At 37.8% G+C, this 24,946-nt stretch overlaps 3 protein-coding genes across 3 annotated transcripts; all 3 read right to left on the reverse strand.

Moving 5' to 3' along the window:
- Positions 1-2,879: 2,879 nt before the first annotated feature.
- Positions 2,880-8,536, reverse strand: LOC145219840 (uncharacterized). The gene is made up of 11 exons (XM_080087148.1): positions 8,499-8,536; positions 8,152-8,260; positions 7,295-7,391; positions 6,709-6,859; positions 6,012-6,120; positions 5,122-5,244; positions 4,625-4,764; positions 4,251-4,311; positions 4,051-4,178; positions 3,353-3,491; positions 2,880-3,026 (listed from the first exon to the last, which is right to left on the reverse strand). Exons 1-11 carry the CDS (start codon positions 8,534-8,536, stop codon positions 2,880-2,882), a joined length of 1,242 nt encoding a protein of 413 aa, XP_079943274.1.
- A 5,792-nt stretch (positions 8,537-14,328) lies between these two features.
- LOC145219841 (palmitoyltransferase ZDHHC1-like) lies at positions 14,329-16,916 on the reverse strand. Its single transcript, XM_080087149.1, has 7 exons — positions 16,716-16,916; positions 16,551-16,650; positions 15,885-15,980; positions 15,458-15,639; positions 15,115-15,216; positions 14,579-14,688; positions 14,329-14,489 (listed from the first exon to the last, which is right to left on the reverse strand). Exons 3-7 carry the CDS (start codon positions 15,939-15,941, stop codon positions 14,329-14,331), a joined length of 612 nt encoding a protein of 203 aa, XP_079943275.1. The 5' UTR covers positions 15,942-15,980; positions 16,551-16,650; positions 16,716-16,916.
- A 4-nt stretch (positions 16,917-16,920) lies between these two features.
- Positions 16,921-24,212, reverse strand: LOC145218034 (cytochrome P450 2C7-like). The gene is made up of 9 exons (XM_080085430.1): positions 23,835-24,212; positions 23,076-23,221; positions 22,696-22,801; positions 22,019-22,128; positions 21,795-21,916; positions 21,312-21,436; positions 20,973-21,117; positions 19,716-19,879; positions 16,921-17,975 (listed from the first exon to the last, which is right to left on the reverse strand). Exons 1-9 carry the CDS (start codon positions 24,093-24,095, stop codon positions 17,649-17,651), a joined length of 1,506 nt encoding a protein of 501 aa, XP_079941556.1. The 5' UTR covers positions 24,096-24,212; the 3' UTR covers positions 16,921-17,648.
- Positions 24,213-24,946: the final 734 nt, after the last annotated feature.

Here is a 24,946-nt window from a genome sequence, read left to right on the forward strand (position 1 = left end):
TACGTCACCGCTAAGCAAAGTGCAAAGCACCCGATCAGCAGTTACGCGTCGAGCCTGTCTGAAGCAGCAAGACTTCACCTCCTAAACGCAAAATTGCCTCTTTTCAATCCCTTCACCCAACTTCCGTTTGTGGTTTTTCAGAACCTACTGCAATTGGTCGTACATAAAACGTTTTATTAAGTAAATAAAAGGAAACGAGACATGCAGCGACGTGGCATTTAGTGGTAGTGTAACGACGACAAGATGTCGCAATTGCGCGGGCGCGCAGTCTTGTATGCCCAACGCAAAACCGTCGCCACAACTAGACATCGTCCCCACACGACCGTCTAGCGGGCATTGGTCGTTTGCGGCGTCATCGGTCAAGACGACCTAGCACCGAAGCGCAAGTCGCGACCAAGGACGCACAACAAACGGGAGAGCTCCTCGACGTCCGGCCTTGGGTTAGAGAGCTGAACATCGGTGGAAGCATCGGCTGGACGTCGAAGACCACCTGCTAGCGCGACACTTTGTGTTTGTGGGCTCACCACAAACACTCAAAAATGCGATTTGGCCTGGCAAAGGCATCGACTTACAGCAACCTTGCGCTCACCTTTCCCTAGAAGAGGAGTGGGAGGAGCAAGACGAGCGACGTAACAGGTCGAATCGAGCGACTTTGTCCTGTCCAGCAGTCTTGTGATGCGCGAACTGCTTATCGATTGTGGGTTTCCATTTGGCAGGTTCCCACATCGAGACAAGCACCAGACCCACCCTTTACCACAACTCTATGCCGCTCACGTGACTGTCAACTATTGGACCACGTCAAACGTTGTGACCACGTGATTGCATTGCAAAGTACCCACACACACGAAACCCACAAACGGAAGTTGGGTGCATCTATTGAAATAGCCCAAATTTTAGGGCTCGAGTGAAGCTAGTTCTGGGTGTTTCGACACACGGAACGTCGGCTCGTCCCCAGCTCCGTCACAGCTGACGTCAGAGCTCGGGAATCGGCTTCACCGCCGGTTTCCCGAGCAACGGCGGCATTCTGTTTCGGCGGTAGCAACGGGGACAAGTCGAGTTGGCTTCTGTTTGCAGCGTCGGCCTCCCGGCTTGCTCGAGAGGACCGGTGCTGGGCTTTGTGCTCGGCACCGCTCCTCTCTCGTCGCAAGTCGAGGTGTTGGCGTTGCCCGTGCCCAGTTGGGCGTGGAGAAAAGAAGGAATACATATATATGTAATATATGCGAGCGCTTTTTTGCCCACTTGCTGCTGCTGCGCTTTATCGACGTCGATCTGTAAAAAATATTTGAAAGATTTTTTGCCGCAGCCAGCAGCAGCAAATGATAAATGAAAGAAAGAGAGATAAGTGAAAAAGAGAGCTCAAGGCTCTTTTTTTCCAAACCGAGCCCGCTCAAAGCCAGCCAATACGGGAGCGAAAGCATCCCGCAAGGCGGCAGCTTCTCAAACAAGAGAGGGGGGCAACGTTGGAGCAAATAGCCCCAGCATTGCACCCTCCCTCGTCCAAGAGGAGCGGAGCTGGTCCTTAGCTTATCAGGAGGCGATGGTACTTGCGCATCGAAAGCTCTACGTCACCGCTAAGCAAAGTGCAAAGCACCCGATCAGCAGTTACGCGTCGAGCCTGTCTGAAGCAGCAAGACTTCACCTCCTAAACTAACAGAAAACGCAAAATTGCCCCTTTTCAATCCCTTCACCCAACTTCCGTTTGTGGTTTTTCAGAACCTACTGCAATTGGTCGTACATAAAACGTTTTATTAAGTAAATAAAAGGAAACGAGACATGCAGCGACGTGGCATTTAGTGGTAGTGTAACGACGACAAGATGTCGCAATTGCGCGGGCGCGCAGTCTTGTATGCCCAACGCAAAACCGTCGCCACAACTAGACATCGTCCCCACACGACCGTCTAGCGGGCATTGGTCGTTTGCGGCGTCATCGGTCAAGACGACCTAGCACCGAAGCGCAAGTCGCGACCAAGGACGCACAACAAACGGGAGAGCTCCTCGACGTCCGGCCTTGGGTTAGAGAGCTGAACATCGGTGGAAGCATCGGCTGGACGTCGAAGACCACCTGCTAGCGCGACACTTTGTGTTTGTGGGCTCACCACAAACACTCAAAAATGCGATTTGGCCTGGCAAAGGCATCGACTTACAGCAACCTTGCGCTCACCTTTCCCCAGAAGAGGAGTGGGAGGAGCAAAACCAGCACGTAACAACAAGACGCGGTTTTCCATACTCTGTTGCTCATTGATAGGTAATAGCACCGAACGGTGTTTTCCCTAGGTTGAGAGCATTAAAGGAACCCAATATCGTCATAATTCTGTGCCCAAAAAATGCTATATATTTGACTGTCGAATTTTGTTTTAAAAATTTCTTTGTTTTGCTTTTAGGTATGATATATTTGATAAAATTCAATTACATGTTCAGAAGTAAACACAGAGCTCAGAAATCGGCTTCACTTTTTATTTCTGTATTTAACGCGTATTGTTAGACATCTATTAACAAACCGGTATTGTTACGCGCGCGCACACACTGCAAAACGAAACAGTAACCTATAATTGTCCGTTAACCTTCGTTCCGCCAGTTTGCCTCATTACGTTTTATAGTATAGACGCGGTTGCAGCTAACTACGTAAATCTTTCTCCGTTGGTACATTAATTTCATAACATATACATATAGACTTTTTTTTCTTAGAAACCTGACTTTCATTTTAACATTTCTCCCTGACGCATAATTAAACACTAAATTTCCTGACATGTCGGGGGAATTCCTGACGTATGGCAACCATAACATATTTAGATAATCAAATAAACTGTTTGCTCTGGTTACAAAATGCACAAAAATGAAGTATGATTTTTTATGCATGAAATTGATTTGTTCTAAGCTCTTTACAATTTGTATTCAAGACCAGCAGCTTCGGCCATAGTCAACGGAATTTCATTATTTGCGTGTCGTTTTCGTCTTAAGCTAGTAGCTTTGTTGCATAAGTTGCAATTACCGCTGGAGCAAAGGTCGGCATCACAATGCACGAAAAGCTGAAAAAACAATAAATCACAAGCAGAATAAATAATTCAAAAAATATACTAGGGAGGTAATTGTTAATTCTTGTTGGGTTGAGTTGTTTGGGCACTAAAAAGTTTTTACCACGGTATATTACCAACCTTATTGTAAAAATGTAATGATAAATTTTATGAAAAATAAGTTAAAATACAAATTACGGGATACCGAACGTTAAACAATCATGAAACCAGATTTTAAAACTGATGTATGACTTTTTTAAAATGTACAAAAATATAGCCAACTAGCAAACATTCACTAATGCTTTATTTGAGACAAATAAACACTGTAAGCTGTAACTGACCTGGGTTCCAAGGCGTTTAAAAGTAAAAGGCCTGAAACTAAAAATCGCCATAAACTTAGGCAAGTTACCGGAACGCAACTCAAGTTGACCGGAAGATAACGAGTCGGTTTCGAAACGAAAGGTTTTATCCTTTGGGCACCTGTCAAGCATATAATATAGTATTTGAAACAACATGTTTATTTCTTAAGTGCCCAACACTTCAATAGTTTCTTGACATTATTTCAGTGACAGGAGAAGCATAGAATTTAGTATCTGCAACAACACGTTTATTTCTTAAATGTGTCATACATTTTATTAATTTTTTTCGAGAGTTTAGAGATGTTTGGTCACAATTTTGCATTGCCCTATCATAAACTTAGCCTTGGCGAAATTGAAAGTTTGGGCATTAGTTTATACACTATAAAGTTTGGTTTTGGCCAAATTTGAAAAAAAATGGACCGAAACCGAAACAAAGGTAAAACAGAAACTTTGAGGCATCACTACTCAAAACCGCAAAGAAAAATTGTTCTTGCAGAACTCTTATGTTCTATTGTTATTACATGTGTGTGGTTGATGAGCGTAATATGGTGAAAATACTAAGTTCATCAGTTTTTATTTGATTGTACCTTCCCTTGATCGCATACATCAGAAATAACAGAGTAAGTAACCAAGAACCACAAAAATCGTTAATCATTGGGTGGACTTATGTAACACAGTACCCATTTTTCAGCAGGTAATAGCGACGCTTATCCTGAGAGTTGGCGGTAGGAGTGGCAAAACAGTCTCGGAGACTCAATTGTTTGTCTTGAAGTTGCGAGTTTGTATTGTAACTGTCATCAACATATACCTGCACAAAGATGACACTCAACACAAGTCATATTTTTTAAGTTGACAACGTGCTACAGTTGTCTAAACTTACCAAGGCGTAAAGACGATGGTCAACCGAAAATGCTGCCGCTGGATAAAGAGTTTCGTTCATTCTGAAATGTTGATTATAAGATAAATCTGTTCTGTTCATTATTTACCAAGTTATTTAACCAATTAAGACGACAACCAGCAATCTCACAGGCCCGATAGACAGTAATGCAGTTATAAGTACGGTACTGTTGCTATATACCCCAGTATATATGTAATAGTAAATATCGTTTGTGCATTAGGATGGACGCCAGCAATGAATACATAATATACACATACATAATATAATATACACAAAGATGCAAATCTTTGAGAACATACAGTTACGTTTGTATCGTTTTTCAGAATCATTGTGTTGCCCCCAAAATAGGCTCTCACCTAAAATAGGATATGTTCAAGATGTTGTAATCGATTCGGCTGTTTAGATCTAACAACAAATCGTTGTCCACTTCAAAGTCGTCGCTCTGTGTCTCTTCGAAAGCATTTACGTGCGTTTGTACTCTACACTGCAAATTCATCTAAACCAAAGGTAAAATTGCCAGTGTGTGTTTTGTGTAAAGTGCCGTGAATACAACTTGTATGTGACTCATAAATGATTGCTTCTTAAAAAAAACATACGCTAATCTTTGTTCTTTTGTTAATGCGACGAATTATTTACATTCTGGTACGTTTTTACACACATATTGGGATTTGCACATATACTGGGATTAGCCCTGAAGCGACTATTGCAATTATGTTTAATAGCATATTTGTGATTTGAAGAGCGAAACGACTGTTGGGACTGTTTTTTAATGACACTCGTGTATAACCCTTTATGACAACTTGGTTACATTATTCTCTACGCTGGTTGAGCCAAAAAAAAGTAGGAGACCTACTTGAAATTGTCCTCTGCTTCTAGTAATGAGTATGTCACTTTCCCAATCCTCAAGTTGTTCAGAAGTGCGAGGTTTGTCATTAAAACGCAATACATTGTCATAAATCAGATATCCTTCTTCCACCTAGCAACAAAATAATTATGATACTTTTAATTCATGGTATATTAAAAGGTGAAAAAAAGAATGAAAAAAGACTAAAGGTGAAAAAAAATATTTTGCCAGAAAAAAAGACCATCGTCCTCCGAGTCTTGATCCCACAAAACAGAAACAAGATGCTTGAAACAAAATTTCTTTAAAGCTTTCGTGAGCAGTTATACAGCAGCAATAATCTCAATAAACGTATGGAACGCATGAAAACGAATAGCGTTTCTTTTTTGAACATTACTGTTTTTTATTCGTATTTACAATGGAAAACATTCAGTTAAAATGTGTTTTTTCAAAAATGCACGTATTTGATTTTTGGAACAGTTGACCAACAAGTTTCATCGCGCAGTAATTTCTCGCTTGATGATTGTTAAGAGTCGAAACCGTCCATTCCGATCGGCTGGTCTGATCTGATCACAAGTCGATCGCATGACATGCAGAAAAAATGAAAAAAGGTCTTGTGACCCATTTTGATCCAGCATAAGGGCGCCCATTTAATTGATAAAGAAAATTATAATCATACCACAATACAAACGTGATGGAGGGGTTGGTTTTTAATACAAGTCATCTTTTGGTAATAAACAGACAATTTTAGTACCTATTACGGAAATGGAAGATTCCGCGAGTTAATTAAAAAATCGATCTTGGGTGGAAGAGGTTGGACGGTTGTTAGTTGTTTTTGCACAAAGAGAAATATACTAAACTCAACTCAATTAAAACAAATTGCGTGGTTCGTTTTATATTACCTGTACTTTTGATCCACAAGAATCAAAAGGAATTATACAAGGATCCCGAACAATTCGATATCTAGGGTAACCGAGGTAATCACGCTCGTACCAAGAACTTCTAACTTGCCTGTAACGATAAATACTTTTATTGCAAGAAAAAAATACACACGGGTCTTAGGTTCAATTTACATCAGAAATATTTCTACACTTCCAAATGCTGATGATTTGAAATTAAAGTAGGCGTTTTAAAACGGCAAAGGGTTGGTGGAGAGGTGGCAGTGGACATGATTTCATATTACTGCCAAGTGTTAAACAACAGGTCTGTATGGAAGTTGGGTCAAATTAAACTGATGGTGAAATTTTAGAAAGCCTGTTGAACAGGTTACCCAAATGTGCGAAAAAGTAGAATGTACGAGGCAAGATAACTGTACAATGATAACATACTCGTATTTTGTTTAAATCACTGTAAGCCAGGTCCAGGTCCATCAGAAGCGTCAAACCAAATCAAGCCACCCTGTCATAGTCTCATAATAACATGCGATTAAAATATATACCAAAAACGTTGTCTCGTATCTTTTTTTTCTTCAAATATTTTGTGCTAGATCTTTTTTCAAGGCGAGTTCAGGACTTTATTCCAGGTCCACTATTAATAGTTTGAAGCATAAAACGGAATTGCATGTTGCTGGAATACATAGCTTTATGTTACGAGCATTACCATGAGTCGGGAAATTTACAAGTGCAGGCGGGATTCTCGTGTGAGGCTCTCGTAAACAGCTTTTCATGTTGAACTTTCTGAGGCAACAGACTTGCGTTGCAGGTAACTTCAAAGTAGGTGGCGTTGCAAATCACGTTACAAACCTCGCTGCCTAAAAAAATTATAAAAAACACAGGTAGAATTAAAGCTAGATAGAATTAAAGCGTGAAGTAATAATAAACATCAAAATGTTTCATAAAAAATCGAAATTGAAACAAAAAAGTGTGGCCTTCATAGAACTGAAGATGGCAGGAGCATTTGAAGAAATGATGAAGGCCTGATGAAGGCGTCTTGTATAGGACGTCGAAACGTCGATTGTTTGCAATAAAACTGCTGGATGAGCAATACTTGGTCATACATTATGCCTGGCAGCAATAGCTTGTTTGAAGAAACGTTTGAAAAATAAAGCACGTCGCTTTGTACGTCTATTAGGGCCGTTAGTTTTATCATTAAAATTAAAGTATTTAGTGACTTAATTTATTTGGTCATATATAAGTTTAGGCGTAATTAACATATAAAATCGGTAGGTGCTCCCAAGCAGGCCTACCTTCATGCCACTGGCAGAGTTTTCCTTGATATCCTTGTGGACAGGAACATACGTAACTGTCACCACGTGGTAAACACGATCCACCGTTTTGACAAGGCTTAAAGCAAGGAGGTTACTTGTAGGACAACACGCTTTGAATAATGCCACACAAAAAACGACAAATTGTACAATACCGATACAAAACAAGGGTGAAAGATTTCGCATCTTGGACCCGATCTTCCTATGGGACATCGACGGCAAGAGAATCCCTCGTAACGGTCAATACAATGCCCCCCATTGCAAGGGTTAGATAACGTCAAGCATTCATTGACGAGGTCTAAATGTGAGAAATGTTTCAAAATTTAGTGGTCAATGTATGAACAGTGCATAAAATTACAAAGACTACAACATGTAAGTCTTGCAATCAGTTTTTTTTATGATAAACGTAAAAAGTAATTTAATTAAAAAACTTGTGTATGCAGAATACCCCCACTGATGATGACAACAGCGATTGTTAAAATGTCTGCACTAAGATATATACTATATACATAAGCATGGGCGCCGGCAGAAAATTTTGAAAGAGGGGGCAAATTTTGGCTGATACTTTACCGCATCAAAGAATTTGTTATATATGAAGCCATAAATCGTGTACTTCACAATTGAGTTGCCTAAAAGTTAAAGCATTTAACGATGTAACAAATCCCCGCGCTGCCACTTTAATTAGGTTTGCTGCTAAATATGTTAAATTGAGGTACACTGAAATTCCAAGGGGGGGCAAGTGCCCCCTCTTGCCCCTACGTGGCGGCGCCCATGTACATAAGCTCTCTGGCAGTTATATACGTATATACAAGTTATATATATATATAAATGTATTTTACCATCTTCCATAACACAAGCAGTGCTATTCCTTGGCACTGATCTGGTACATCGACAATCGACGTTGCCTGAATTGTAGCGAACACATTCCTTCCCGCCTCTGTTGCAGTTCTAATCAAAAACACAGTTGGATTCAGGGTAAAAAAGTGCTAACACACTGCAGTTCAACAGTGCAAATGCGAAAGAGTCGTTGCGTGCAGCAAGGTATTGGGTTAAATATGTGGGAACCCACGATGATCTCTGGGGTTGGCAATCGCCACTAAAAGGGTTTTGAATGTAATCAACCCAACTACGCAAATGTGAAAAAGAGTTGTTGCACAGCAAGAAAATGTGTAAAAACATTTTTTACATTAGATTCTCGTATTTGTCACCATTAACCGAATACATGTGAGTCCCACTTCCTGTAATTTCTCTTACGAAAGGTTTTTAGTTGGATTGGTACAGCAAAACTCTGTACTTTTTATAATTTAAGCTCTAAGTGCTCATAGACTAAATTTGAAAAAAAATTAGAAACTATAAGAACCTACACACAAACATGAAAATATGTTTAATCAAAAACAGAATTGGCACAAAGAAAAATAAAACGTTTGCAGCATAATTTATTAAGTACGTAGGCTACAAGCTTTTCAGGCGTTTTTTGAATCTATAGATTCAAAATCTACGTACTATAGTACGTTTTGGATTATTTTGGGTTTTTGAAAGCAAACTTACTTCACTCGAAGAACAGTTTAGATCGCACTGTTTGCCAGTAAATGGACCAGCACACTCACAAAAAGATATGTTGTCTCGCACAACGCATGTACCACCGTTGTTACATGTTGTGTTCAAGCATGGGTCTGGTATGTTGCAGTTCTTACCTATATAACCTACACAAAGATTTTTAAACAAAAACCGTAATTTTGACACTTTTTTGAGCTCGGATTTTTGAAATGATCGAAAACTGGACCTGAACCAGGAGTATAAATCGAATCACAGTTACAACCGGGCCTGAAATTGAAGACCGAAGCCGGCCCTAACCCAGCCCGAAACCAAAAGTACAAGCCCGAAACCCGGCCCGAACCCGAATCGTTTTTGGGAAGCCGGTTTTGATTTGCCCGAAAGTTTGATTGACAGGCCTATACATTGAAGCCTCGGGAAAGGCCTATACAATTGCAAGGCGTTTCAGAGCTGTTTGACATTTAGGCCAGATCCAGCAACTGGGTATCTAGTAGAAAAATTTATTTAAAAAAAACTGACACAAAGTGAAAAGTCAGGCCCGAATCAGGCCCGTTTTTTTGAAGAAGCCCGAACCCGGCCCAAACCCAACTCTGAACAACTCTGAATCGACTCGGCCACGTCTTATCGAGCACAAAAACGTATAATGCATATCTAAATTTGCATATACAACATGCAACAATAACATCGCCCCTAACATCAAGATTTTGAGTCAGTACTTACCCAAGGCTTTAAGCAATTAAGGGTATACTTAAAACATTGATTGTGTTTTGTCTATTACGATGTTTTTTACATTATTGTGATATTCTTTGGAAGTATGCTAAAATGCTAAAAAACGCAGTTTTCAACTTTTCTTGCTAAAATAGGTGTCTTTAGCTAAACATTCTTTTAACTTGATTAAACATTTGTACCATCATAAACATGTGGGCAGATACGGGGAATTAGAGGGACATGGGTTGGGAAAACACTGCCACAAGTGAAATCTACACCCACCAGGAAAACATTCACAGGTGTAGGAGTCTTTTTCGGAATGACATATTCCTGTGGAATTGCATAGTGAGCCATGGCAGAAGTCGACAAACTGGCATCTTGAACCCCGAAAGCCAGGACTGCAACGGCATGACCGTCTGTCAAAACAAAAGTAAAAAGTTTCGCTAATGCCACAATTGAAATTTTTGGTAATTTTTACACACATTTACACGTAACCGTCAATGTTTTGAATGGGCCACCCAAATTGGTTTGTTAAAAACTTTTTTTTGAAAGCAGGTACGAGTGTACAAAAAGCGTATGTAGCTACCGAACAAACGAAAATGCATGCACTTCAGTTGAAAAACTTTTAGGTCAGTTAAAAAGTTGTAAGTGTGACTATAACGGTTTCTTACAGCGACAGTCAGGCATTGAAAGCAACTTTTCCGAACATCAATTTGCTATTTATGGCTGGTACCAGGTGCCAATTGGCTTCCTCTTTAACAACAGATTTAATTGCATGTCAATTTAAATGAAAGCAATTTGGCAAAACTGTTCAATGGTAAATTCCACACATAAAGCTGCCATATCCATCGAGATATTATTTTACTTTTTAAATAATATAATCACGGTATTTCGCACCCGATTGCTTCCTCATACAGGCACTTGCCCTCGTTCAGGCAGGGGTTAAATACCTCACAAAGACCGACTTGGAGTAGTCCAGTAGTTTGAGATGTATTTGAGGGAGTTTCCTCAACAACTGCTGCAGCTAAAATTAAAGTCCAAATTTACGTTTTTAGGAAAATACAAAAACAAATAAAGATGCAGAAATTTAAACTTAACTAAAAGGGTGGCTTACCACATATTACCCTTGCATATACACTATACCTATTTTATGACGTTATTATTTTTACTGCACTTATTTTATATTGGGTCCCATATCATCCACTGTTTTATACAATTTCGGTTGTTTCTGCAAACAGAAACTCATGGGTCCCCCACACATGCAAAATTATAAATCAGTGGTCGGCAAACGCCGGTCTGCGGCCCGGTGCCGGTCCGCGAGGTATTCATTACCGGCAGGATAATTTTTAGGTTAAATGCTCTTAAAAATTTCCTTGTGCAACCTGGGGATGATAAACTAATTTAAGCGTTTTTATTGCTAAATAGTTGCAGTTTTTTGAAGATCGGTCCGCGATAAATTTTCACTTTTAATAACGGTCCGCGGTGCAAAAAAGGTTGCCGACCCCTGTTGTAAATAATGCATTTCAAGAGATAATTATAAGAAAGTTTGTTGTTGTAAGATAAAAGACAGTGATCGGTACTGAGCATAAATAAAAATATGGAGTGCAAACTTTTTAAATTTCATTCCATTCAAACATTTTTGAAGATTTTTCTCTATCTGAGAAAAAAGGCTAAAACACATTGTAGGGGGCTAGTGGGGTATTTAATAGGGCTACAGGATCAAAGACAACAATCGACATTCGGAAAATGTTTATGAAAGGTAGAAATCGCTGCGACAATGGCAATAGAACAGGGAAAGATTCCCAGAATCAATTTACCAGGATTTATAATTCAGGCATTGTTTAAAAAATTGACTCTTTTTGGTGGGGCTAGTGGGGTAAATGTTGGGACCACAGGGTGAAACACAACATTCTACAGCTCTACAAGTTACCCAAATGTCATTCATTTCAGGCATTGTTGAAAAAATGGACCCATTTTGGAGGCATAGTGGGGTAAATGTTGGGGCGTAAGCTGTTCAAATTTCATTCAATTCTGAGCACTAGAGGTTTTGTTGGCAACATTCGTTAAAGCTTCTGACGTCATAAGGCTGTTAACACCCCTCTAAATGGCATGTGCAAACAACGTCCACCAAATTCTAATGTTAAAAACACCTTGCAATTTTAATTCATGTATAGTTGTATGCAATGCTTTATTAACAGTCCTGAAGCGTATACGCTATAGCGGATTGCATAACCTAGCGTCTATAGTTCGGGGATGTTGTTATAAAGACACAAATGTCGACCAACATAGGAAACTTGGCTAAAATCTGGCAAAAGCAATACCTAAACCAGTCTATTCACTATTATTTGGGCGCCAGAAATACAGCCTAGGTTCATAACTTTGTCCTTAAAAAGCCAACAATATTCTTACCCGACGCTGTAGTCAGAAACGTTACCAACACACAGTAGACGAAACCAACGTACATCGCCATAAAAGAAGGATATTCTGCCCTATAAATCTTGTACAGAATTCTGAGATTCGCAAATTAAAAGACTGTCAGATCGATTAAACTTACGAAATTAACCTTTTACATAAGGTTTAAGACTACAAACCGCAAGTAGCCCAAAAATTATCACCAAAAACAACTAGACCAAGTTGATTGCGGTTCCCTAGCAATCAAAACCAAACACGTTTCGGCACGCTAACCTAGAATATATTGACTTGTGGCACAGGCCTGTTACCAAGACCCCTCCACGCAGTTTCATATTTCGCACTCAGGCCTTATGGCTTCTAGCCGCAGAAAAACTCACACGCTCAGCCGACAATAGTAAAAAATCCAACCAAAGAAGGCAAGACGTTGGGATTGTCCATTTGTTGGGTACGTATTGATGATTTTTTTAGGGTTAAGATTTTTGCATATCAGGGAAGAAGTTTTGTCAAGAAGACACCTGCCAGACTATTTAAGTAGCAGATTAAAGCACAAAAGATACGCTGCAAACTGGTTTATTTTGCAGAAAGTGCAGCACACACAAAAACATAGATTGCCCACAAAACCGACGGCGAAATGTAAGAGAATTCGTTTTTAAGAGCACTGCAAATTTGCGTTGATTTTTGTAGCGGCAACAACACACCTGTACTACTCTAAGAACACACCGTTAGTGTGGTCAAAATACATGGAAATGTTAAAACAACACACTTGTTTTTCTGGTGTCAATTTTCTGATACATGAGTCCCATATTAAAGTGGAAACAATAGCTATAATGCAAATCATTTTGTAACAACATAAAAGCATATGGAGGCAATACAACTTTTTGATTGTCAAATAAATAATACCCTATTACCCTTAAATGAATAGCACATCCACCAGTCGTCTCTTAGGCGTGGTGTATAGGAAGCAAGCAGCAATAAAAGGCATAAAAATAATGCCATTTATTGCAGCTTTTGGTCTACGCTTCTACACACCAGCCCTTGAAATGACCAGTGACATGGCTTCCCTAACCTAGTACAATTTTACACCCAGCCAAACAACAGCAACATCTTTCAATCACGATTTAGGCCTGGCGCATTGAAGGCAAGCCACAGTACGTTGTATCGAAATACAAATTACTGCAACCTTTGGTCTACGCCCCAATGTGCAAGCCTAAAAGCAATGAAGAGTTGAACAACTAAACCTAATTTGTAACCTTAAACCAATAAAAAAAACTAAGCATGGATATCTACAAAGTATATGTTGCATCCACATGCTTTGGACATTTTAAAAAGTACATATAACAGAAGTGCAATAAGCCATTTTTTGGCAATGTTAGCTGAAATAAGCCAAAAGCCCGAGGCACAAGATATGCTACAGCATTTTTTTCTAACTGATTGTGCCATTTGACAGATGTTATGTCCAGAAAACATCAACCTGAACCCAGCTATATGGAAAATAACACACGACGAAATCAGAAAGTTCATGAAAAAATCTGACTAAAGAGAAAGAGTTAAATGATGAAACAGAACAAACTGCTTCGAAGCAACTATACTTGGTAAACTTAAGACTAAACTTTCCTAACATTTGCCGTCGATTTCGTGAGACTGAAGTGCAGACAAACAACGGACAAAAAATAGAACAAATTCCATTAAGACTAAGCCAAAGCGGAATGCATCAAACTTCCACTTGCACAGCTGGTGAAATTTTGTTCCTAATTTTCTTGTCAACGCAAGGACACCATGGGCAACAGCCTAGGGAATAAAAGTAAGCTTTAGCTACAATGCTCCTACTTAATCTATTAAACATCCCCATACTCATTAAGTAACGTCTCCAGGTAACTTTTGATTGCTTAGGTCTGGCATCTTGGTTCGGGTTTTGTGCTTCCACGTCTATTTCCGATACGCTATTCAAGTATTCAAAGGTTAGATTAGCTGTAAGAAATAAAAAAAATCATGTTTCAGGATACCACAACAAAATGAAACACTATATTTCTAACCCAGTGTACTTAAACTTCAGGTACTGCTTCGAAAAGCTAGGCCTTTAAAGCACCTACTTAACAGACCAAATTCATTGTACACAGCCAATATATGTATGTGTCTAACCTTCTCTAACTGCTAAATTTCTTTCAGCGCTCACCAGCAAGGGGTGATAATGCTTTAAAACACTGGTTTACTTGTTTAAAAAATGGTCCAACGCGCCTCACCCAGATACAGTAATAAAAATGCCTTGATTCGTTCTGGGTTCAAAAGTAGCTAATGTATATACAGTTAACGTGTCTTTATTTGTGTTTTAAAATACCTTACATTTAATAAATACAATGAACGATTTTTAGTCCGAACATGATCTCACCTAATTTGGCATGAAACCACATGAGCCATATTTGATAGATAAATATCGACAGATGAGTAGTTATCTTAAATCCAAGCAAAACCCGAACACAGATTGGTTGACTGCTCCACCATATATCTGCATGAGAAAAGAAGTGGACATCAAACAACTACTAACCGATAGACATTTTTAATACAAAGTTTCATTTGTTCATTTTATTGACTAACCGTGCTCCAGAAGATTGGACTCTAGAAAAGAATTGACAAATACAAATCCAGCAATGGTTGACATGACAACATTGGCAACCATCCAAGTGATCACAGTCCAAACGAAAAGTCTAAAGAGAAAAATGACCACAATAGGTAAATTATATACGCAAGTGCTTAAAGTGACATATTTAAATAATATCAAGAGTATGCTCTTACCGATGCCCATAAACCAACCTTATTACTGATAAAAAGAGCAATGACCTAGCCAGGCCATATATAATCAAGATTAACCTACATTCATAACTGGTAACAGACCTGAAGCTTTCATGCACACCAACGATCACGGCATACACAAATATGAATCATAGTACGCCAGGCCTAACAAAGGCGTTTTACCGATTCCAGCATAGGCTTCGGTCGTGGGTTCAAGTCCCACGGCTGGCCAGATTTTAAGGCTTTCTGTATGGAAATGTTCGTGAACCCGGCTTGATTCGGTACAACGCCTTCAATAGGCTTGGCTTACGATGATTACGTTGCCCAAGTGTATATGTTACCTGTAGTTTTTCATCCCAACGCAGGAATTAATCCATCGGCAGTGATGATCAAATCTTTCTACACATTTGTTGCACTTTCTGCAGTGCTTGCTGCCCTTGTACCTAAATAAAAACGTTTTTAGCACATAGTAAATTAAACGTTTATCTTAATACGGCTCCATCCTATTAATTAGGCCAAATATCGTTCAACTTGGACTGTACGCGAGTATGAACTAAGCTAGTGTAAAATACATGCCACAAATATCACAAAATCTCAAATTATTTCATGTTTGAAATGGGACAATAAATACATACAATCAATGCAAAGTGTCAGTTTAAAAAGTACATTAATAAAGATACTTACACAATGACTTCGCAAATGTAGCAGAAATCGCCTTCGATCACGTGACGACGAGTGCTACGATCAAAAATCGGTACAATTCTGGATTGGTTGTAAATAGTTCCTTTCGCGTTGTCATCTACTGGATCCACAGACGTAGCAACTGATACCATGGTGATTTGTGCGCCAAGCACTATTGAAGCAGCCTGAAACGGAAAGATTTTCAATAACAAATAGCGGCTAATATATGCTTGAATACATTTTTTTCCATAAGTGATTGTTTGTTTTAATGCACGTTCTATATAAAAACGGTTTTGTTTCTTTTCTTACTAAATTTGTCCTGTTGTGCCAAAATTTTAAAAGTAATCAACAAGCACGTCTTTTTATAAACGAGTTTTTATGACACTTAAACAAAAAAGAAAACCCGAATCATTCATAATATGTCACTTACCCCAACAGCGCCAAAGTTCCAACCAAAAGTTAGCGCTGGGGCTTCCAAACCAAACATGCAAGCTGCAGAAAACACAAGGAAGACCCAGGCCAGTACCTGAAACAACATGTGGTTAGTAAAACACCAGTACTTACATAACACAGTCTAAATTACACGTACCTGCTGAATATCAGGCTTGTGCCAGCCATTTTTTCGGACAAAAGAGTTATCCGCCATTTTAAACCACTCAAACTACCTCGTCTTATGTAATTCTACCTCACACTTCTCAAATACAGCAATTTAACCTGCAACTAGTATTACCTTCGCTGCTAACTAAACGCAAAATGTGTGGAAATTTTCCACATTTCACAGACTGATTGTTCCATTGTTAGCAAAGTGATGACACAATTGGCCTTGTTACCGTACAAAGAGAAATACTTACATTGCATAACCTTAAATTTACACGCCAAATGATAATGTAACAAGTGTTTTTAATTCATTCGATTTCATAATAAATTCATGATAACGTTTCGCCATGATAACGTTTCACATCCTACAAGCAATGTGGGCAAAAAAGATTGAAACAGATTCAAACAAAAAAGTGACCTATTCATAACACTATGCAATTTAACATCAATAAAATAAAAAATCAGTAAGTAAATACGTGAAAAGGGTGGCAAAGGCTACCTTTCTTATCCTATAAAAATATAGTTTTAGTTGCTTTTAAGTTCGTCGAAATGGCAGCTCTTCAAGGAGTTACGGTTACCATTTTTGACACAGAAGTTCACTGTAGGATAAAGAACATTTTGTAAAGGAAAAAACAAAAAAATATTTACAGAATATGACGCCTACCGAAATTTCGGAGCAATATAAAATCCGAGACAGCAATAGAATCTTCATGTCATTTTTGGGGTTTTATCGAAATTGAATCGGCTTCATATGAGTCCGAGTTACTTGGTTTAGTACAGCGTTGGTGTTCAAGGACAACGTTGGTGTTCAATTTTCAGTTATCAGATATTACGTTTCTGACATTCGCATTTTAATCAATTTGCTAGACCTGTTAACAAATACAGGATGGTTAGGTAAATGTACAGATTACACGTGTGCATGCAAGATAATAACAACCACAATACATGCAGGTATACAAAACAGGGACTAGCATATTCGGAAAGCAAAATACGTTTTACCACAAAAGCATTTAAAGGTATAAAACTGTGGCTCAGTAAGTAGATGTAGAAACATTTAAAACAATAAAAACCAAACTGGTAGGTAAAATGAACTTCATATCTCATGCTGTGGATAGGGTTAACAAGAGATAAACAATAACACTGATAGGCTATTACACGAATATAGGCTAAATGTTACGATACATTGGCCAATTACACTGCAAAACTTTTGAAACATAAATGTCGATTAACATAAACGGACGAAACTGTTATTTCATCAAGAAACCATCACAAAAAATGCATGCAAAGAGTAAGCTTTGTAAATTGCATGAAGTAAACCATTTCAAACGATAAAGCCTAATTTGAAATGAAACCAGTTTTCCGGTGATTACTGTTCTCTACACCAACATAATCCAAAACCCACTGTATAAAACCCAAGGCCAAATAGAATCAACCGTTATACAACGAATTGTATTCGCTCACAGGAACTGAGGATACCATAAACATTTGGTGAAATATATATTATGTAAAACTACTGTGTACAACGGTTGGTTCGGTTTGGTCTAGGGTTTTCTACACTGGGTTTTGGACCATTTCAAAAGGCATGCAAAGAGTAAGTTCAAGCAGGCAGTCTCTTCTGTAACACCACCTTGTACGTGTGTGGTGAGAACACTATCATCTGAAGGCCCTTATCAATTTCCGGCAATTTTTTAGCGGTTGGGTCAGGAAGCACGTTGAAATAACGAAACAAAGATACCAGAAAGAAAAAGATTTCTATCTTGGCAATGCGTTCCCCTAAACACCGACGAAGTCCAACCCCAAACGGAATTACATGAGGAGAAGCCACAAACTTGCCATCTTCGTCCAAGTGTCTATAAGGATTGAATTCATGTGGCTTGTCCCATACTTCAGGGTTATTATGCACTGCCCATAAGTTCCCACTAACCTATAAAACATAGCAAATGGTCAATGTTTTATATGTTAGGAAATTGACTAAGCTTAGACAACAGGCAAAAACCGAATTTTATAGGTCATATTTGTTAACAACTACCAGTCACGCATAACAAATAGTACTGCTCCCAGCAACTTTAATATATATGTATTCAATACATAAGCGTATTAAAAGAAAAACTAGATAGTTATACACACATATTAATCGCTTCAGTGTACACACATTAGCTTGGCGCTAGGCAAGGGCCCCTGACCTGACTCAGGGGTGCACAACCTTTTCGCCACGACGGTCGCATCGCAGATTCTTATTTCGCCAACGGCCGCCAATACCCTGCTTGTTTCTATTTCAAAATTTCTGATGGAAAGAAATATGTTTATATCACCTATATACCCTCTAATGGAGCATAAAAGGCCCAGTTTATTTTCTAACTTGATGCTCAGATTACGCTGAACAATCTTCTATCAGTCTTAACCAGTGGTTCTTAACCTTTTTGGTGTGGTTTCCCACTAACGTCAATCACCAAGACACCAACTTCGAATTTCCCCCTCTGTTATTTTTAAAATCATGTTTTGTGCCCTACGTTAACAAAAAAATATTTTTTAAATAAAATAATTTTGTGGAGCGATTTGGTCTGGACCCTAAAGGTATACTGCAATCTTTTTGAGTTTAAATAGTGTTTCTGTGAGAGATTAAACTATTTGGAATACTGAAGAGTCTGCTCTGCTTGCATTATTCATTTATTGCATCACAATCAACAAAGGAAAGGCTTTTATTCGCGCAAAATAGCAAAGTCATTGATGGTTTTAGTCTTGTATGTGATGTAACAAACGGCCTTTGGATTTGTATGTGTCTTGTAAACCTTAGTGAAATTAATCTTACATGTTGTTGCAGAAAATTTTTAGTAAAGTAACTTTCAATGGTTAATTCAAAGCCGGATTCGACCCTCGAGCGCGAGTTTGCTCTTTTCAAGCTTACATAATTTTCCCCCGAAAACATGAAATTTCCCACTAGTGGGAAATTTCCCACCGGTCAAGAACCACTGGTCTTAACTGTTTATATTGTGATGCTTGTGGTACCTGTTTTGTTCGCACTGTTTGCCCACAAGAGGCATACAAAAATCTGAACCATATGTTTACTAGGCTGGTAGTACTCTTTACAGTCTCACAAAATCTGTTTGAAAAAAATAGAGCAGTTTGAAAAAAATATTTAGCAAAAGAGTTTTTTACGTCACGGCTGCCAGTACATATATTTGGATAAACATGTTCACGGCCGCACAAACTAGTCTCTGCACCCGCAGGTTGTGCACCCCTGCGTTAGGTATATACCCAAAAAAAATATTGGCATGAAGTAAATTATATTACGTAACATTGACGAACACGCCATATCGGAACTTGCAGGTACTAGTTTATAGTTGCGTAACACGTCATATGTATGTGCAACGTCATTCCAGCCCGAGTGTTAAGGTAAACAACACAACTGCTTCCGCACACGTAAGAAAAAAAAATTTGAACGACCCTTTTGCAATACTGTATACTTTAAACTAAAATCTCATAGCTCGTTGCTTAATGGATGAAGGCTACAATGAACCTTTCGCTTATTAATTTAATTTTTTTAAAACATCAAGTCATGCGTCGTCATGAATTCAAGAAATATACATTTCGCCTTTGCGGCATCTTTACTATTCTAATCAAATAGAATGCCCCTTTGCTTCGATTTTGTTTCAGATATACTCACAAGAGTGTTTTTTGGCAAACGGTATTGACGGAAATCAACATCTTCACTTGTGCAATGTGGAACACCAAATGGTACCAAAGTGCGGCAACGCATCACTTCTTGAATGATAGCACATGACATTGGCATTAGGTCTCTATGTGACAGAGTTAGTTGCTCGTCAGGACCTAAACCATATTTGATTGATAAATGATATATGTTGTATTTTTGGTACAGTAAAATGCCAAGCTGGTCTGTAAGGCATTTGCATTTCAATCATGGCAGCAAAAAATTTAAAAATGCTACAGTTCCACAATTTACAATCGTGAACGCATTTTGTAAATCGGTAAGTGCACCTTCAATGAAATATCTCTTTAATCATATAATATACAAAACCTAATGATATATCTCTTTAATCATATTACATGCAATGTTTAATGATATATCTCAGCAAAGTTGCTCACAGTAAGAACTATCTACAAAATGATATCCTTGTAAAAAATTATGTGCAAATCAACTTACAATTTTGAAAATACAGCAGTGGCACATTTCTTCAGATTGTTTAAAAATAAATTGCATGTGTTATTGGCTAATGACTGTATTTTGTTCCATGCCATTTGTTTACTATTTTTTTACCACTTTCGCTCTCAGGTATTACACCAATATTCTATTGTTGTTCACCCAAAAATATGCTCTGGAAAAGGTGGATAACAAGCTTGGTACGGTTTGAAACCCCTTGTTTAGATGCTTCGGTATTTGGGAACAAAGTGTTATAGTTTTAAAAGACACATGGCTTTTGCAAAGTTTTGGTGTTTCCATCATAATTAATGCACCTACAGGCCATGTTTTCCATTTCAGTTTCATTGTATTAGCTAATGTTTTAGAGGTGTGGACCGCAGATGCTGCATTGACTTTGAATACAGGCAGTAGTGAGATTTAAATTTTTTGAGAGCTTGTTCTATTACAAAAGTCAAAATTTTTCAGTCGGTTTATTAACAGTAAATTCATTGACAATAACCAGTAATGCTAACCGGTTCGCTGATCTCATAAATTTCATGGGACAGTTCTATAGAACCGCTGCGAACAGACTGAATCCACCACTGGCAACAGGGTTGATTCAATCTTAGTTATGTGTACATATAGGCACCTTCACCAACAACGAAGTGTTCAGACCTTTGCAGGTTTCACTAGGACCATTCATTTTTTTCCAATACAATTAGGTCTTTTTCATGAACTAATGTAATATTGTTGACAAAAATAATTTTCATGGTTTGATCTTACCAAGTAAATTGTCAATTTCTTGTTGCATCTTTTTGATATAATCGGGATTATGAAGAAGGATAGCAATGGCCCATGCAAGTGTGTTGCTGGATGTTTCAGTTCCAGCCAAATAAAGATCTTTAACCAATCCTCCCAGCTCTGCATTCTTTAGCATTGAAATGTACAAAAACTAAATTTACTATGGTCATGCTGGGTTTAAGGTAACAATAAAACTAAAAAAACAATACCTTTTAATAAATATGTTTGGAACAAATTTTAAACCATTAAACTTTGAACAAATTATAGGTAAATTTAAATATAACAGCCAAAATTAATATGTAAACAAAATATCTTCCATACATTGAAATGTGGTTGATTTTTTAATGGACCAAATTTTTGTTCTTTTAGGAAAGCATCAATAAAATCTTTTACATTGTCTGGATCAAAATGTTTCTTGTGTTCATCAATCTTTTGTTGAATAAAATCTTTACACAAAACATGTTGGTAACCTTCACAGCAGAAGTGGCTGAAACAGCACAGACAAGATATTTGTAATAAGGACATAATGCTACAAATTATTAGTGATGGGACAATACCAGGTTTTGAAGCGAGTACCGATACTGAGTACGAGTACCACATGTACACACCTTCAATACGGAGTACTTAAGTACAGTGTTGTACTTAGTTGTATATCACTAGCCAATTTATCTGCAATGGCCAGGGTACAGGTGTGCACACACACACATGCAGAAAAATCTAGTCCACCAGAAATTTATCAATTAAATAAAGCCTTTCCTTTACCATGAATACTAGTTGAAAAGAAGTTAAACAGTTTTAACTTACCTTGGATTTCTTTATGCATAGCTAGGTACCTCTGGTAAGCATAACAAAAAGGAGGGATATATCGTAAACTGCCAAATACCATGCAGAGGACCATAAATGGTACATCCTTAGAGTCACCAAATCTAAATTTACATGTATCAAACTAACAACATGCCAGCTAAAACAAAAAATTTAAACAAACAATAACAATCCTTAGCAACTTATTTTTTGTAGAAGGCACTTACATTTTTATTGAAGATTTTACAATTTTCTGAAATGTGGTATCATCATAGTCAAAGCGATGACCCAGGGTAATGTGAGATATTACATTGACTGTAACATTGAAAAACTTCAGCTGCAATGAAAAAACAATAATTAAACCCCTAAACAAACATACCATTATAAACTTTATATGTTACTTTATTATTTGCTGTACATGCAGTTCACCAAAGTGTGGGCAATATAGACATTTTCATTTGGTCAAAGATATGTTTCAATTAGTTACCCTTTTCTATCAATTGTTTTTGATAATTTTTTAAACCTATTCATTATTTTCAAGCTGTAGAAGAAGTGGTGAACTTTATTGTCAACCTTTAACCTTTGTCCAGTACAAGGTTGCTGCCAATGGGCAAAGTTATGTATTACCAACTGGATATTTATTTTAAGATCTAGATCAAATAGTTAGCTGAATCATTTCGACATTTTTGGCGTGCCATGAGGTTTCCTTTATTCTCACTGCAGCAATTACTTGCAATTTTATTTAGTGTGTTCCAACCTTTTGAAGTTTATGGTACACAAAACTAAATTTGTATGCAATATAATATGCAAGGCTAAACACACTCTTTTTTATTAATGTGAAAGACTGCACTAAGATAGTGAAAAAAATAAAATGTATTCTTTACATGAAAGACCAAGGCCTTACCCTTAAATCAATTGGCATGCCTTGTTTTTGTTTCATTAAATCCTCAATAAAGTAATGTGATTCATCAGCACAGATGCTTTCAATGTTCATTCCTGAACACAAATACCTAAAAAACACAAAAATGTAGGCCATATAAAATGAGGTAGCGATTGATTGTCACATTCACACTATTTAATGTAACATATCATTTCCATCAAAGGAACATTTGTCCGGTCACACAAACAAGCCACCTACATCATAAATGGTATTCCTATTGCAAACAAAGTGTTTTTCTCTTATTAATTAAATAAGATTGCCAGCTGGTATGGCTAATGGAAAACCTTAGGATAAAACATAAGTTGTCAAACAACACACAGGTCGCTACATTAATAATTACATACCCTTTAAAAAAAGAGCTTCCAAACTTGCGATGTAGTTTGCATGGGATATTGTAATTTTTTTCAACCAGTCCAAAACCTTGAGTGACATCATTAAACACATGCATCGGTGGCCTGTCAGATATTACAGACCCATGTTTGGTAAAAGCCTGTTGAATAGCCATGTTAACTAACTGGTAGTAGTATTTTACTCAAACTAATAACACATTAGCAAATAAGACCTTTTTCAGTGCTTCATAAACAAATGTCCGGTGCTTAAATACATTGGTAACGTCTATAACTGCAAACCCGCTTAGTCCAAGTAGTCTATGCCATAACAGGGGTGATTAAAGGGCTTAATGAACTAAACAGGTGCATAACAGAGGCTAAACAAGGACTTATTGGGATGAACAGGTCTGTAACAGAGGCTAAGAGGACACTTAGGGGACTAAACCAGGCCAAAAGGCAAATTTTGTAGTCTTTTTTGTAATACCACACTTTGTACACAAATGGTAAATACACTATTAACTGAGCTCCACTATAAATTTTGGGCAGTTGGGTCGGGAAGAAAGGTGAAATGACGAAGCATAGATGTTGATGTATACGCAAGTTAAGTAGCCTTAGTATAAGCTAAGCAGGCTAAGCGGGCTCGCAGGTTTAGATAGGACACCCCACAAACATTATCAAGTAAATACATTTTGCAAAAAAATCTTGTAATAATTCTGTTAAATTTAGGGTAACATTCCTCACAATGTACACTGTACACATGTTACACAAACTCACATCATGTATGTCTTCAAATCTATTCAGGACAACTGTATTCATACCAATCATTTTCCCACCAACTATGCTACCATAGTCTTTCTCCAACTCTGTCATTTTCTCTCCTGCCATCTTATTAGCAATGCCAAAAATTGGGAGACCTCTAGGACCAGGTGGAAATCTTGGATGTGGAAACTCCCACCATTGGTAGAGTTTTATTAAAAACAGTGTAATAGCAAAAGGCCACAAGTACTGAGCAATAAGATATAAAAAGCTCCACATGTCCGAACAGTTATCCTACAAAAACCTGCCAGTGTAATTTTGCACATTACCTTGACAGATACAGAACATAAATGCTGTCAGTGAAGTATTGCATGTAAGTCTGGTCAAGTTTATATAGAGCAGTGGTTTTCAACTGGTGGGAAATTTACCACCAGTGGGAAACTATGTACATGCAGAGAGTTATTGTAAGTACTTAAATTGTTGTTTTCAGTTTTACTCGAATACTCAAGTTCATTAATATAATTGGGTAAACTACTTTAATCAAATAAAGAACATTATCGGAAACTGCAAACAAACTTGCTTTTTTTAACTTAAATAAACAAAGATGAAATAAGATTCTCGCCAAAAAAACAAATCCGGCCGAACAAAACAGGGGAATTCCCGAAGTTGAAATATTTGTTTTTGTGTTTGAACTTTGAACATTGAACGTTTTCAACCTATTTCCAAATTTGTTGCTATTCTGTTACAATGTTATCTTTCGCCTTTTCACCAAATGTTTTTTCCTCACAACTAGTAGGCCGTTGGGATGCTGACATCACGTGTGATTTATACGCATATACAAATTCAGACATGGGGTCGAATACATGCGTCCTGTATTCGAATACTTTACGAATACCCGCATGACTGTATTCGAATTTATGAATACTTTGGTAATTTTTGAGTGACAGCAATTCGAATAAAACGGGTCAAGTATTTGTATTCATGAATTGTTGACCAAACTACAACGACAAGTAATTCGAATAAACCAAGGCATGTATTTGTATTCATGAATCCTACGCACTTTTTAAAGTTTGCCAATTCGAATTGTATTCGAATAATGCGAATCAAGTATTCGTATTCACGAATTGTTT

This window comes from Phallusia mammillata, chromosome 3 (genome assembly GCF_965637545.1).
Source record: "Phallusia mammillata chromosome 3, kaPhaMamm4.hap1.1, whole genome shotgun sequence".
Classification (NCBI taxonomy): domain Eukaryota; kingdom Metazoa; phylum Chordata; class Ascidiacea; order Phlebobranchia; family Ascidiidae; genus Phallusia; species Phallusia mammillata.

Excerpts from the sequence above, each read along its gene's own strand:
- LOC145218034 (XM_080085430.1), bottom strand. The coding sequence starts at position 24,095 with ATGTGGAGCTTTTTATATCTTATTGCTCAGTACTTGTGGCCTTTTGCT. Across the intron at positions 23,222-23,834 it reads GATTTGAAGACATACATGAT|GCTTTTACCAAACATGGGTC; the intron begins GTGAGTTTGTGT and ends GCTATTCAACAG. Across the intron at positions 21,118-21,311 it reads AAAATCAACCACATTTCAAT|AATGCAGAGCTGGGAGGATT; the intron begins GTATGGAAGATA and ends TCAATGCTAAAG.
- LOC145219841 (XM_080087149.1), bottom strand. The coding sequence starts at position 15,941 with ATGTTTGGTTTGGAAGCCCCAGCGCTAACTTTTGGTTGGAACTTTGGC. Across the intron at positions 14,689-15,114 it reads GTTGGGATGAAAAACTACAG|ACTTTTCGTTTGGACTGTGA; the intron begins GTAACATATACA and ends TTTTCTCTTTAG. Across the intron at positions 14,490-14,578 it reads GTCCAATCTTCTGGAGCACG|ATATATGGTGGAGCAGTCAA; the intron begins GTTAGTCAATAA and ends TTTCTCATGCAG.
- LOC145219840 (XM_080087148.1), bottom strand. The coding sequence starts at position 8,536 with ATGTATTCGGTTAATGGTGACAAATACGAGAATCTAAT. Across the intron at positions 6,121-6,708 it reads TGTAAATTTCCCGACTCATG|GCAAGTTAGAAGTTCTTGGT; the intron begins GTAATGCTCGTA and ends TTATCGTTACAG. Across the intron at positions 4,179-4,250 it reads ACCATCGTCTTTACGCCTTG|GTATATGTTGATGACAGTTA; the intron begins GTAAGTTTAGAC and ends ATCTTTGTGCAG.